General features: G+C 47.3%; 1 protein-coding gene across 1 annotated transcript; it reads left to right on the top strand.

The window, feature by feature from the left end:
- The first annotated feature begins 79 nt into the window (after positions 1-79).
- Positions 80-8,860, top strand: RPL35A (ribosomal protein L35a). The gene is made up of 5 exons (XM_083363474.1): positions 80-150; positions 4,134-4,177; positions 6,040-6,192; positions 8,450-8,594; positions 8,802-8,860. The coding sequence occupies exons 2-5, from the start codon at positions 4,167-4,169 to the stop codon at positions 8,823-8,825; spliced, it is 333 nt and encodes a 110-aa protein (XP_083219600.1). The 5' UTR covers positions 80-150; positions 4,134-4,166; the 3' UTR covers positions 8,826-8,860.
- Positions 8,861-15,182: the final 6,322 nt, after the last annotated feature.

Genomic DNA, 15,182 nt, shown 5'->3' with positions numbered 1-15,182 from the left:
CAGGCAAATCTGATAGCCGCCTCACTAACGACCGGCAAGGAGGAGTGCTGGCGGGGGGCGGGGGCCTTCTCGAGTGCCTGTCCCAGCGTGCCTCGCGGCTCGCCCTCCTTTCCTTTCTCGTCGCCGCCATTTTGGGCCGCTGCTGCGGAGGTGAGGGCTGCGTCGGCGGCCGGTCGGCGGAGGGTTGGCAGGGAAGGGCGGCGCGGGAGCGGGCGGAAGGGCCGGCCGGTGGGAACGGGCGGGTCCGGCGGCGGACGTGGACAAGGATGGCTGGGATGCCGGCTGGATGCTGGCTGGCACCCAGGCCTGGTCTGGAGACGCGAGGTCCGCTCTAGGAGTGGACGAGGACTCTCGCTGCTCTGCCGGCTGGGAAGAGAGACCGGGATGCGGGGCTCTCCTCGGGCCTGGATGAATGAAGGGGGGGGGGTCGAGGGGGGGTTCCCTTCTCCCTTCCCTCCTCCCCCCTCCGCTAATCCCCTATCCTCAAAGATAGACTGCTTCTGGACTTGGAGGCTCCATTGTGGCTTTATTCATGATTTGATTTAATTTAATTTTAATTCCATTTATATCCCGCCCTTCTCCGAAGACTCAGGGCGGCTTTACAAGCTCGTGATGATGGTTATAAAATTGGAAAGGACCTTGGAGGTCATCTAGTCCAACCCCCTGCCCAGGCAGGAAACCCTATACCAGAGGTCTTCAAACTCGGCCCTTTTATGATTTGTGGACTTCAACTCCCAGAATTCCTCAGCCAGGCACGCTGGCTGAGGAATTCTGGGAGTTGAAGTCCACGAGTCATAAAAGGGCCGAGTTTGAAGACCCCTGCCCTATACTCTTATAATGATAGTAATATCATTATTAGCATGTAACTTCGTGTTCGCCTGCTGGGCCAGGTTAAGAGCCCACGCAAAACACTAGTTTCTCGTGGCTACTGGGTTATGGCAGTCATTGCTGCCATATTAGTATGGCAGCAGTTACTACTAACTTATTACTAACGGCCATAGCTAGTACCCATGAGAACCTATTTAGTGTGTTGCCTGGGCTCTTACCTGGCACAGCAGGCGAGCACGAAGTTATAGCCGATAATTAAAATTAAATAAATAAATAAATAAATAAAGTTATCATTTTTTTAAATCCCATTTATATCCCGCCCTTCTCCGAAGACTCAGGGCGGCTTACAATCTAAAGCACAAATCAAATGTGCTTAGCAATAATAGTAATAATAATAATAATAATAATATTTTGCATTTTAATTACAGTATTTTACTCTTCTTGTGTATGTTCCTGGCATTGTATAGAATGCCTGAGAAATCTATAGAAGGTGTGACGTTTTCAGGCAAGGGATTGAAATATCTGGTGGTGTTTTTAATATCCAGAGCTGGAAGGGACCTTGGAGGTCTTCTAGTCCAACCCACACCACCCATCACCCACCCCGCTCAGGCAGGAAGCCCTATACTGGAGGTTGGTCTTCCAACTTAGCCCTTTTATGACTTGTGGACTTCAACTCCCAGAATTCCTCAGCCAGCCATGCTGGCTGAGGAATTCTGGGAGTTGAAGTCCACAAGTCATAAAAGGGCCAAGTTGGAAGACCCCCCTGCCCTTTCAGACAAGGGACTTATACACTATATACTTTCCCTAAGCATTGGATATAATAGGTAGGCGTTATGCAGAAGAATAACAACAGGTATTTAGGCAAAGTGTGAAAAAAGACTGTCACGAAAAGATTTAGGGTTAGGCTTTTATCACAAAGACTGTGTATGAAAATTGGGTTGGGTTTTATTAATGTGTTTTAACTTATTGTAAGAGTTGTGGGCATTTTGTTTTAATCTCTCTTAATTTTTGTATTTTGTCTTTTAACGTGCACTGCCCTGTTCGCCGCCCTGAGTCCTTCGGGAGAAGGGCGGTATACAAATAAAATAAATAAATAAATAAATAATAAAATGAAAGAAGATACGCAAAATAAAGTGCAGGATTTTCTGACTGAAAATAAACAAAAAGAGAAAAAAAAACCAGTATTTACTTGTTGCAACAAGGAAGGTTATAATGGCATTTTAGTGGGAGTATATTATACTTCACCAATTTGCCTTTTGGTCTTGCACAGAATGCCTTGTGTGAAATATTAAAATGTTTCCTACTTTGACATCCCAATTTTGGCATTCTACAGATTTCCCAGGCATTCTGTAAAACGCCTAAATTTCACACATTTGAGGGTTACGCGTGCGTGCATTTTGTTTTGTTCTTTTTAACATTGCGAGCCACCCAAAGTCACCTGCTGAGATGGGCGGCAAACACATTTAATAAATAAAATATAATAAAACATCTGCCTGAAACTCTGGAAAGCTGTTGCTAATTTACGTTTGACAGCGAAATATGCGGCACATAAATGCAATAAATGAAAAAGAGACGATATTACAAACATCTAGAAGAGGCAGCGCATGTGAATTGTATTATCAGATTCTGACCCACCCAAGACAGCTATATTTTTAAGTGTCAAAAAACGTGGACAGTACAATTTTTGCAGGACACGGAAGCCTATAATATGGTGTCTTCCCGCAACTTAAATTTCTGTAGAGAAATGGGATGGACAGTTGATGGGGGGGATATTGAGCAGTTGTTCTAAAGATGGCTGGTTTGGGGGAAGGCTGTTAGAGGCCGGAAGGAAGTCCTTGTCATGAGTTCAGATTCAGCGCTTAAGGAGTGTGCAAAGAGTGCGTGGTTGAGCTACGGGTCTCTTGGTTCCCCCCTACTCGCATTTCTTGAGAGGGTGATGCACATACTGACGGTGTGTGTGAATTCAGTGCATTTAGACCAGTGTGTGTCAGTTTTGCCAACGAAGACAAGACGGACTTCAACTCCCAGAATTCTGGCTAGGGAATTCTGGGAGGAGTTGAAGTCCACCTGTCTTTAAGCTGGCGAAGTGTGAAAAACAACAACAACAACAACAACACTATTTTAAGCCTTGAATGATGCCTTTTCTAAAATCAGAGGAATAGAATAGAGCTGAAAGGGACCTTGGGGGTCTTCTAGTCCAGCCCCCTGCTCAAGCAGGAGAACCTATACTGCCCCAGACAGGTGAATGTCCAGTCTCCTCTTGAAAACCTCCAGTGACGGAGCGCCCACGATTTCTGGTGGCAAGCTGTTCCACTGGTTGATTGTCCTCAATGTCAGGAAGTTTCTCCTTAATTCCAGGTGGCTTCTCTCTTTGCACAGATGGAGATCTTGAGCCAAATCTGCAGTAGGGGAAGTGCTACTTGGGCGTCCTCCTGGATTCACGGCTCAATTTTGAAGATCACATAGAAGCCGTGACCAGGGGGGCTTTTGCACAGGTTCGCCTGGTGCGCCAGTTGCGTCCCTATCTGGACCGAGACGCCCTACGCACAGTTACTCATGCGCTTGTGTCCTCCCGTTTGGACTACTGTAACGCTCTCTACATGGGGCTGCCCTTGAAGACCACTCGGAGGCTTCAACTGGTGCAGAATGCGGCCGCGCGAGTTGTAATGGAGGTCTCCCGATACTCCCATGTAACACCTCTACTCCGCAAGCTGCATTGGCTTCCGGTTGCCCTCCGGGTGAAATTCAAGGTGCTGGTTATCACCTATAAAGCCCTACATGGCCTGGGTCCGGGGTATTTGAGGGAACACCTGCTGCCGGCATCAAACGCCCTTCGCCCAGTGCGCTCCCACAGGGAGGGTCTCCTCAGGGTCCCGCCGGTAAGAGATTGCCGGCGGGTGACACCCAGGGATAGGGCCTTCTCAGTGGGAGCGCCTGCCCTCTGGAACCAGCTGCCGGTGGAGCTGAGGACTGCCCCCGACCTCCGATCATTCCGCCGGGGCCTGAAGACCTGGCTCTTTGAGCTCTCGGGCCCAGACTGAGGAGAAATTTTTAATTTGGGGTTTTTAATAGTACAGGGTTGATTTAATATTTTTTAAATTGGTTTTTAACTTTTGTATGGTTGATTTTTAACTCCCTGTAAACCGCACTGAGTCCTCAGGGAAAGGGCGGTATATAAATGCAATAAAATAAAATAAAATAAATAAATACACCTGGATTGTAATGCTGCTCGTGCCCAAACCAGGTTTATTAAGCTGTAGTAATGTGCGTCTCCCTTAACAGCTTCTTGTTTCTCTTTTGTGCAGGCCTGCTGGAAACGGGACTTCTGAGGCAACACCATGACGGGCAGGTAGGAGATTTCCCCAGCACCTTCCTCGTGTTTTGCTCAGTCGGCTGCATCCTGCTTTTATTATAGGCCTGGCATCTTACTTACCTTGAGGTTACTTCATGGAGCGCCCCCCCTCCTCACTAGATTAATCGGAAGCTTAAAAAGCTGTTCACCGGTTAAATTTGGCCGTTGTGGCCAGGAGAGCCTTCGTGTAACTTCGCGTCAGGCCTTTTTCTGTGCACAGTCACTCGTGCCCTGATGGGTTGGACTGCTGCAGTGCGCTCTGCTTGGGGCTGCCCTGGAAGAATATTCGGAAGCTACAACTGGTACAGGAAGCGATGGCAGGGACATTTCTGCAGCCCTGCTCCCCAAGTGGCAAACGTAACACCCCGTTGGGCGACCTGCAAGGGTTGCTAATTTGCTCCTGGGTCCAATTCAAGGTGTTGCTTAAAGCCCTTTAGGGTTAGGGTCCAGGGTATAACCCCAAAGGGTCTAGCCTTCCAACGAAAGAGTCCTACTTCGGATCCCATCTGCCAAAGAATTCTGGCCGTTGGGGTCCAGGAGAAGAGCCTCTTCTGTCGTGGCCCCTGCCCTTTGGGATATTCTCCCACCAGAGGTGAGATTGGCTCCCAACGTCCCGGATTTCCAGAAGAGCCTTAAAACCTGGCTCTGCCGTCTGGCTGGCTGGCTTGGGGTCCCAGTCGAGGGTGCTTTATGCTGGGAGTGGCTGAAAGAGTAGAGAGTAGATCTTCCATCCTCCCACCCCACCCCCCCCGTTGCCTGCGTTCTGTTTAATCTTTCATACTTTTCATCACAGTTTTGTCATTTTGTAAATCAATCAATGGCTATAGTAATGAGATGTGACCTGTGCATTTATTTTATTTATTTATTTATTTTATTTTAATTACATTTATATCCCGCCCTTCTCCGAAGACTCAGGGCGGTTTACAAGCTTAGCAGTAGCCTTCATTCTATGTATATGCCTGCTTATTAGGGCTTTCACACACACCCCAAGCGGCATTATTATAAAGTCAGCTTATTGCCCCCAACAATCTGGGTCCTCATTTTACCTACCTCGGAAGGATGGAAGGCTGAGTCAACCTTGAGCCTGGTGGGACTCGAACCTGCACTAATTGCAGGCAGCTGGTGTTACTTAAGGAGGCATTAGCCCACTGCTCCACCAAGGCTCTTTAATTAATAATACGTTGCACAGACCCTTAAACCAGCTCATCCAACGATCTAGTGCAGGGGGTCTTCAAACTTGGCCCTTTTATGACTTGTGGACTTCAATTCCCAGAATTCCTCAGCCAGGCACGTGTGCCTGGCTGAGGAATTCTGGGAGTTGAAGTCCACAAGTCATAAAAGGGCCCAGTTTGAAGGCCCCTGATCTAGTGGCTGCATTAGTACATGCCCACGAACCTCAATTAGTAGTTAGCATTGTGTGAATCCACTAACTGCTGGGGGGGTGGGTTAGTGACAAACTTGTAAGCACAATCTCGGATTCTATTTTAATCTTCTTCCCTTAAAAACCAGCTTAGGCTGTGATGACAGCGAAACAACAAACTAGGGAATTTGATTTGCTCCCAGTGGGAATTTAGTTTTTCCACTCCGATGGACGGTTACCTGTGTTCTTTTTTTCCCCCCTTATTTAAAACACAATCTCTAATCTCGTATGGAACGTGTTCACTTGTGACGCTAAGCCATTTTTATTTTTAAGTGACTGCTATATATTAAGGCAAAATTGGGACCTGCCACTGCCCGGTGCGGTACGTGAGCCCAGCAGCCATTGGGGATCTGCTCATCAGCATTGCCACCTTTTGCAGGGCACCATCGTCGTTCCCCGAGTGTAATTGGGGTGTGTGTGTGTGTCCTTTGTTCCCTAGGTTGTGGTGCAAGGCCACTTTCGCTGGCTACAAACGAGGCCTCCGAAACCAGAGGGAGCACACGGCTCTGCTGAAAGTGGAGGGCGTTTATTCCCGCAACGAGACCGAATTCTACTTGGGCAAAAAGTGCGCCTACGTGTACAAGGCCAAAAAGTGAGTGCACGATGATAGGGCTTGTTTCGTGCTCCCGTCTTTGTGTGCTTCTGTGTGTGTGTGTGCGCGCGCACAGTCTTCACAATGTTGATGAAACGCTGTGGCCTCCTTACAGCGTGGACTTGGTGCTCAAAGGGGGGTTCAGCAATTCTGTGTGTGGTTCTGCGGTCCTTGTACTGGCAGAATTGCCTCCATGTTGGCTCTTACAGTAGCCTCCCGGGGGTTGGTTGTTTTGCAGAGCCCTGCCAGAATGTCTTGGGAGAGGAACAGGTACTATGAAAAATGCAGACCCATAGTGTCAATTGCTAAAGCTGCCCGATCTGCACCTGTAATGTATGCCCGGTGTCCTGGTTCCGACAGATGGAACTCTTCAAAGAACTTTGAGGCATTGTTTACCTTAAAAGAATCTTTATTCGAGAAGCATAGCATTGGCACATAACAGGCAAAGCCAAAATCTGAATCCCCCTCCCCTGAGCACATCGTTTCAAAGCTTAATTCCCTCTTCCAATTTATAGTCATAAATCACATTCCCCCATTAGTTGGAAATGCTGGCTGTCCCTCCAGTTCTCCAGCCCACCTCTCAATTCTTATCACCTCTTATTTCAATAACCTTAGTTCTCACACTAGGTTCAGTATTATGTCTAGCTAAACACTCATGCATGTTCCTCCCCACCCCAGCGTCATCTAACTCTTAACTCTTAAAGAGTAAAACATCAGAAGAAAAGGGTTGCATCTCCATCGGTTGTCAAAGCAAAAACATCCGATGTTAGCAGCGAAATTTCCAGCCGAAATACAGGTACAGGTAGTCCTCAGGTTACGACCTCCGTCGAGCTCAAAATTGGTGTTGCCAAGCAAAACCTCGGTTCAGCGAGTTTCGCCCCATTTTACGAATTTTCTGGCCGCTGTCGTTAGGTGAATCGTTGCATTTGTTAAGTAGGAAACACGGTCGTTAAGTGAATCCGGCTTCCCCCATTGACTTTGCTTGTCAGAAGGTCGCAAAAAGGGATCACCCTGACCCTGGGACACTGCGGCCGTCATAAGTACATGCCAGCTGCCAAGCCGTGAGTTTTGATCACGTGACCACAGGGAGACTGACGGTCGTGTGAAAAACGGTCATAAATCGCTTTTCCCAGTGCTGTTGTACCTTTGAATGGTCACTAAATGAAATGTAGTCCTTGACTTATGGCCAGTTGCTTAGCGATTGTTCTCAGTTCGACCGACCTGCGGGGTACTCGCAACCTAGATTCCAAGTTCTGCCTGCCTCACACAGTCACATGAGTGCACTTTAGGCACTCGGCAATCAGGCAGCATTTACAACCCGTTGCAGCATCCTGTGGTTTTGTGACTGGATTTTATAACAATTTTGCCAAAAGTCAGCACTTAACTGCCAATTGCAGGAAATCCACTCCCATATCATACATTTGTTTAGCCACCATGGTGTTTTGCTTGATGGCCACAGCCAGAAAAAAAAAGCATAAGTTTAGAATTAGAATAGAAATACATAATAGAATAGAAATACAGAATAGAGAAAAGGAATATAATAGATGAAATGAAATGGAGAGTAGAATAGCATAGAATTTTTTTATTTTAATTCCATTTATATCCCGCCCTTCTCCGAAGACTCAGGGCGGCTTACAAGCTTAGCAGTAGCCTTCATTCTATGTATATGCCTGCTTATGAGGGCTTTCACACACCCCACAAGCGGCATTATTACAAAGTCAGCTTAATTAATTAAAGTCAGCTTAATTAATTAATTAAAATTAATTAATTAATTAAAAGAATAGAAAATAGAAGAGAATAGAATTGGAAGGGACTTTGTAGGTCATCTGTAGAAGCTCAAGCAGGAGCTCCTATACCATCTCCGACAAGTGACTGTCCAGTCTCTTCTTAAAAATTTCCAGTGATGGAGCGCCCACGATTTCTGGTGGCAGGCTGTTCCACTGGTTAATAGTTCTCCTTAATTCCTGGTTGCTTTTTTTTCTCTTCGGTCCGTTTCCAACCATTGTTTCTCGTCCTGCCCTCTGGCGCTTTGGAGAATAATTTGACCCCCCCTCTTCTTCTTTGTGGCAGCCCCTCAAATACTGGAATAACTGCTATCATGTCTCCCGTTCCTTCTTTTCTTTAGACTAGCTACATCAGTGATGGGCAGGCCCCGTTACGGTCGCTAACTCAAGGACAGCCTGGGTGGTGTTTCGGAGAGCTGGTGTCTTTGGCGATCGCCGGGGTTGAACGGAATGTCTCTCTTTCTTTTTGGCAGTAACACAGTCACTCCTGGGGGCAGGCCCAACAGGACCAGAGTCATCTGGGGGAAGGTGACCCGGGCCCACGGAAACAGCGGCATGGTCCGAGCCAAATTCCGCTCCAACCTGCCCGCCAAAGCCATTGGACACCGGATCCGAGTGGTGAGGATGACAGCTCCTTTGGGCTCCTTTAGGCTGGGGGATTGTCCGGGACTTCGAAATCTGCTGCACGGGGGGGGGGGTGTGTGTCACATTTTGGGGTGGCGAAATTGGGGACAGTCATAGGAAAGGCAGAAAAATGGTTACAGGAAGTTCTGTTTCTCTGGATGTCTGGCAAGCGTTTTTTTTTTTTTCCTTTTCTTTCCGCAGATGCTGTATCCATCCAGAGTCTAAATGTAGGCTGCAAATAAAATTGACGGTATATTTCACTTTTGTACACTTCGTCTTGCCTTGCCTTTTACTTGCTCTCGGTGCAGCCCTTTTCAATGGGCAGCAGAGGGTTATTTATCGCTAACCGAAACAATTTATTTATTTATTTTATTTATTTAGATTTATATACCCCCCTTTCCCGAAGGACTCAGGGCGGTTTACAGAGCATTTAAAAGAAAGTCAATACAAACGTTAAAACAAATTAAAAAAGATTAAATAGAACCCTGAGAAAATTAAAACCCAGTTAAAATTAAGATTAAAAAATTCTCAGCCTGGGCCAGAGAGCTCGAAGAGCCAGGTCTTCAGGTCCCGGCGGAATGAACGGAGGTTGGGGGCAGTCCTCAGCTCCACTGGCAGCTGGTTCCACAGGGCAGGCGCACCCACTGAGAAGGCCCTACTCCTGGGTGTTACCTGCCGGCAGTCTTTAACCGGCGGCACCCTGAGGAGACCCTCCCTGTGGGAGCGCACTGGGCGAAGGGAGCTTGATGCCGGCAGCAGGTGTTCCCTCAGATACCCCGGACCCAAGCCATTTAGGGCTTTATAGGTCATCACCAGCACCTTGAATCTCACCCGAAGGGCAACTGGAAGCCATTGCAGCTCGCGGAGTAGAGGTGTTACATGGGAGTATTGGGAGACCCCCATCACGACTCGCGCGGCTGCATTCTGCACCAGCTGAAGCCTCCGGGTGGTCCTCAAGGGCAGCCCCATGTAGAGAGCGTTGCAGTAGTCTAAACTAAATTAAAGCCGTTAGTTGCATCGCCGCTGGAGTTTTGCATGTACTCAAGACAGTGTTTATACAGTTTTCCATAATAAGATAGCCCTTGACGTATAACTGGAATTGAGTCCAGAAATACGGTCATAAGTCATTAAACGTGACCGACCTGATTTTACAACATCTTTTTGTGGCAGTCATTAAGCAAACCTATATAAATGCCAGTTTTTGGCTATACAGAGAGATAGAGATAATGTGTAGATTTAGAGAGACAGAGATGCTAGATAGATGATAAGATACAGATATAGAGATAAAGAGATATACATATATGGATGTAGATACACATAAGAGCCTTGGTGGAGCAGTGGGCTAACGCCTCCTTAAGTAACACCAGCTGCCTGCAATTAGTGCAGGTTCGTGTCCCACCACGAGGTCGGTAAAATGAGGACCCAGATTGTGGGGGGCAATTAAGCTGACTTTGTAATAATGCCGCTTGGGGTGTGTGTGAAAGCCCTAACAAGCAGGCATATACATAGAATGAAGGCTACTGCTAAGCTTGTAAGCCGCCCTGAGTCTTAGGAGAAGGACGGGATATAAATGTAATAATAAATAATAATATAGAGATACATACACTCACACACTGCGGTCACATGATCATGGGATGCTGCAAATAGCCATGAATGCCTGCTGGTGGCCAAGCCCCCAAAATTCCCTGCCTTTGGCAGATGTGAGTGTCACAACTTTGAATCTGGGTTGTAGGTATCTTTTTGAGTATCCATCATAACTGAACATTTGCTAATGCCAGTCGTAAGTCAAGGACTACCTGTAGGTGCATGTAAGGACTACCAAGGTCCCTTCCAACTTTATTATCGTTATCATTATTCAGTTTATTCAGTTATCATTATTCAGTTTATTTCTCTTATAAACTGCTCTCCGTTTACCTAGAATCGTAGATAGAGCTGTAACATCGGGAAGGACCCCAAGTACGCACTTGTTCAACCTGGCACCCCAGGCAGAAAAAAAACAGCTGCCTGAATTAAGAGTTTATATATTTTATTTGCATCCTGCCTTTTAATTATTCTTACAGATAACTTAAGGCAGTGAATATTCCTAATCCTCCCTCCCTCCCTCCCTCCCTCCCTTTATTTTCCTCACAACCCCCACCCTGTGAGGTGGGTTGGGCGGAGAGAACAACTGACTCAAAGTGACCTAGCCGACTTTCACGCTTAAGGTGGGACTCGAACTCGCCACCTGCTCCGGCTTCTTCTGCAAACTCGGCTAGCTAGAGAACAGCAACGGTTTTAACGGCAAAAGCCCGCAGGCAGAACCAGTCTCCTCGTCTCCGTACAGATTTAAGAGAATGGTTGAAAGGAACAGGCAGAAGGAACAGACAGAAGAGTCAGGGGAAGAGGCTGTGTTAATTCTGCCTTTTGTAGGACCCTCCCATCTTTTGTGCCCGCCCTGTAGAGCAGATTCCTGAGTCTTTGCACGTCCACATTGGAAAAGAAACAACAAAGGGGGGGGAAACAGCCAGAGGAAATGGTCCCAGTGAAAACCTGGATGCTTCTTGGAGGAGAAGCAAAACATCTTCAAAGAAAAAAAAACAACCAAAGTTCAGGTGCCTCCCGGAGGGGAAAAAAAAAACCCACCTTTGGGACGATCATTAACACGGAGGACTGGAGAGTCTCCATAGACCATTTGCAGAATGGGGCAAAATTCGCTTAACAACCATTGCTTAGCAACAGAACTGTTGGGCTCCGTTGCGACTGTAAGTCGAGGACTACCTGTATCGCTAAGCAAGGGGCTTGCTAAGTGAGTTCTCTCTTTTTTTTTTGCCATTGTCGTTAAACGAATTGCCGCAGTTGCTAAGTGGATCGTGCAGTTGTAAAGCAAAAGGCAGGTAGGTGACTTGGTTGGACAATCTACCGGCCCCCGTTTCCTATTCAGGTACTAACCTGGTCTGGCCACGCTTGACTTTCTAGCTAAAACAGGCCTGAGGTCGCCACTTTTTGCTGAAGGCCTGCAGAAGAAGAGCAGGCACAGCTGGAGGGAGAGTTAAACAGGCCATCGGCTGAGAATCCTTTCGTTGCTACAAACAACCCTTTGAATTAATTCCCTTGATCCTTATCCAGCACCAAGTTATCACCGTTCATTGAACTAGACTTTTCCGTATAGACTTGAATAAACCACCCGTTACGTATTTCTATTTCTAATTGAATGCATTATGGTCTCGATCCTTTTTCGCCTGACCAGGCAGTTGCAATGGCCAAACACATCCTGCTTGTTGACACCATCGTAAACCCCTGTGTTATTGAGGCTCGGATGCTGTTCACATTTGCATTGGGTGACACGTAGAAGCCAGCTTCAAGCAGCCATTTTGACCAGAAATGTTTATATAACATATATTTTTATAGTTATATCTGGGGTCATAAGGGGCTTTTTAACATTTCTGAGTATTTCTGAGCTTGGAAACCTCTCCCCTTTCCCTCAGTATGGCTGGCTCAGGAATTCTGTGAGTTGAAGTCCACAAGTCATGAAGGGGCCATAGTTCCTCCATGATGGCTCAGGAATTCTGGGAGTTGAGGTCCACAAGTCATAAAAGAGCCAAGGTTGCCGACCCCTGGTGTAGGGCATTATTTTCCGTGGATGCACTTGGTAGAGTTTGATGTTAGTTGCAAACTAAAATGGAGGCAAGGGGTTGCAGCCCAGAAATTTGGAAGGTGTCTCCTGGTCAGGAAAAAATGATGAGAGTAGTTAAGGCAGCAGGATAGAAACCAGGAGACAGTGAGTTCCAGTTCCGCCTTAGGAAAGCTGGCTTGGTGACTAGGAGCACAGAAACTTAACATTAAGATTGAAACTCAACATTAAGAAAACCAAGATCATGGCATCCGGCCCTCTCAGTTCCTGGCAAATAGATGGGGAAGAAATGGAGGTAGTGACAGATTTTATTTTCCTGGGCTCCAAGATCACTGCAGATGGGGACTGTAGCCAAGAAATTAAAAGACGCTCCTTCGGAGGAAAGCCATGGCAAATCTAGACAGCACACTAAAAAGCAGAGACATCACCCTGTCAACAAAAGTGCGTATAGTCAAGGCTGTGGTCTTCCCAGTTGCAATGTATGGCTGTGAAAGGTGGACCATAAGAAAGGCTGAGCGCCAAAGAATTGAGGCCTTTGAACTCTGGTGCTGGAGAAGACTCCTGCGAGTCCCTTGGACTGCAAGGCGATCAAACCGGTCGGTCCTAGAGGAGATCAACCCCGACTGCTCTTTAGAAGGCCAGATCCTGAAGCTAAAACTCAAATCCTTTGGCCACCTAACGAGAAGGAAGGACTCACTGGAGAAGAGCCAAATGCTGGGAAAGATTGAGGGCAAGAGAAGAAAGGGACGACAGAGAATGAGATGGCTGGATGGAGTCACTGAAGCAGGAGGCGTGAGCTTAAATGGACTCCAGAAGATGGTAGAGGACAGGAAGGCCTGGAGGAACGTTGTCCATGGGGTTGTGATGGGTTGGACACGACTTTGCAACTAACAACAACAACAAGGAGCACAGAAAAGACTTAGCCAAAATAAAGCCCATCACCTGATCTGCTAGGTACCTGCTACACAACCCACGATACTGTTGCGGGTGGGTGTTTGTAAAAGTTGATAAGGCTGCCCAGTAACTGAGCTTTGGGCAGTTAATCAATAAAGAAAGGTAAATAGATTTTGGGTGGACCTTGCTGGTTACGTTCACCTGGGCTATTTGGTTATCTGCCCCTTGGAAGCAAAGCGGGTTGGTGTCAAGGTTGGTGTTAAAGATTAAAACAAAAATGGGAGTTTTTAAAAGCATCCCCCTACTCAGTACTGTGTGAATTTGGGGATTGGGGGAGAAGCATAGCGTTCCCCCCATTTTGATCCTTTGGTCTTCAACTATAGTGTAAAAACAGGCCAAGGTTCGTCCCAGACCTTTGTGGCATCCATCTTGACTTTTTTGACCATCCCTGCAGACGCAGCTGGTTTAAAACTCTCCTTTTCTGCAAAAGAGGAAGGTGTAGCTACGAGGTCCCGAGGAACTAACGCTTGAGAATACACCAAGATACCCAACCTGGGCAACTTTTTTAAGACCTGTGGACTTCTACTCCCAGAATTCCCCAGCCAGCCTGGCTGGGGAATTCTGGGAGCTGAAGTCCATAGGTCTTAAAACGTTGCCCTGGTTGGACACCCCTGCTTCACATTAAGGCACGTTGCATGCAACGTTTAAGTCATGCCACGTTTTAAAAATAAAAATCCATGCTGCATTTTGGAAAGGAATCCAGCGGATTGCCGATTGTATTCCTTTGTAAAGCTGATCCAAGGATTTCACTGTATCTGAGGCTTCGGATCAGGACCGAAAGGAAGCGGGGCGGCAAAAGATCATTTCTCAGCCAGGCCTGCTCCGGAGGATCTTGTTCAGAGAGAGAATAGATCCTAAGGAAGCTCATTGGCTGGGTCAGACACCCTACCTACCCCAAATGCAGGGCTGTCTGCCCAGGCCGACATTTGGCTTGCAGAAACCAGCATTTATTTTTTTGTGGCTACGATTCTGGGATGAATGCTCATGAAATAAATGAAATTTCACTGGGTTTTAAGGACGATGTGGGTCAGGCTACAGTTTTAATTCCCCCCCTTCTCCTTTTTTTTGGGCAGCAGAGACAAAGAGGGGCAGGCTAGATTTTTGGAACGGGGAAGGAAACCTTTGCAAAAAAGAAAAAAAAAGGATATATGAGAAGGAAGTGCTAAAGGCTATATTTGTTTAGGCAACATGTTAGCTCAGTCTGTTTTGCAAAAAATTCTGCCTGGAACTCCAGGTGGGGGGGGGAATAGAGAGAGAGAGAGAGAGAGAGAGAGAGAGGCTGTTTTGGTGCCATTTTTTTTAATCCCATTTATATCCCATCCTTCTCCGAAGACTCAGGGCGGCTTACAATTTAAAGCACAAATCAATGTGCTTAGCAATAGCCTTCATTCTATGTATATGCCTGCTTATTAGGGCTTTCGCCTCCCCCCAAGCGGCATTATTACAAAGTCAGCTTATTGCCCCAAAGGGTAAAGAGGCCCTCAGTTCTTACTCCTCTGTGGCATGCCCTTCCCCAAAACAAACCTGTCTTTGAACCCGGATCGGCCACTCTTCTGGGTCACAGAGACCACGATTTAGAATCCCGAGGCTTACAAGCGCCAGGTTCCCGGACCTCAAAATGGTGAATCTTGGCCAGCTCCGCACAAAAGAAGGCAGGCTGTGTGATGCCTGGGTCAGCACACCCTTCTCACCTGCAGGTTTTGTCTGGGGTGTGAGCTTTTGCTGTGTGTGTGTGTGTGTGTGTGTGCACGCGCACATATGTGCCTGCTGAATCCTGCGAGTGGCATGACCCCCCCCCAAGGGATTGCAGGGCAGGATCGGCTGAGTTCCTTGCGCACCAAGTTCAGCATGCTTAGTGCTTGGACAGGAGACCACCAGTTAATCCCAGGGACGGACAAGATGGGAATGCCACGTCCCTTCCAGACCACTACTCTGCACATGCACGCTGTACCCTGGGAGTACTATACCCTGTAGAAAGTCAGCCCCTTACCCACCCACCCACCCTCCTAGACAAAGAA

This window comes from Vipera ursinii (assembly GCF_947247035.1).
Source record: "Vipera ursinii genome assembly, chromosome: 5".
NCBI lineage: Eukaryota > Metazoa > Chordata > Lepidosauria > Squamata > Viperidae > Vipera > Vipera ursinii.
This window is presented reverse-complemented; position numbering and strand designations above follow the sequence as displayed.

Excerpts from the sequence above, each read along its gene's own strand:
- RPL35A (XM_083363474.1), top strand. Across the intron at positions 6,193-8,449 it reads TACGTGTACAAGGCCAAAAA|TAACACAGTCACTCCTGGGG; the intron begins GTGAGTGCACGA and ends TCTTTTTGGCAG. Across the intron at positions 8,595-8,801 it reads TTGGACACCGGATCCGAGTG|ATGCTGTATCCATCCAGAGT; the intron begins GTGAGGATGACA and ends TTCTTTCCGCAG.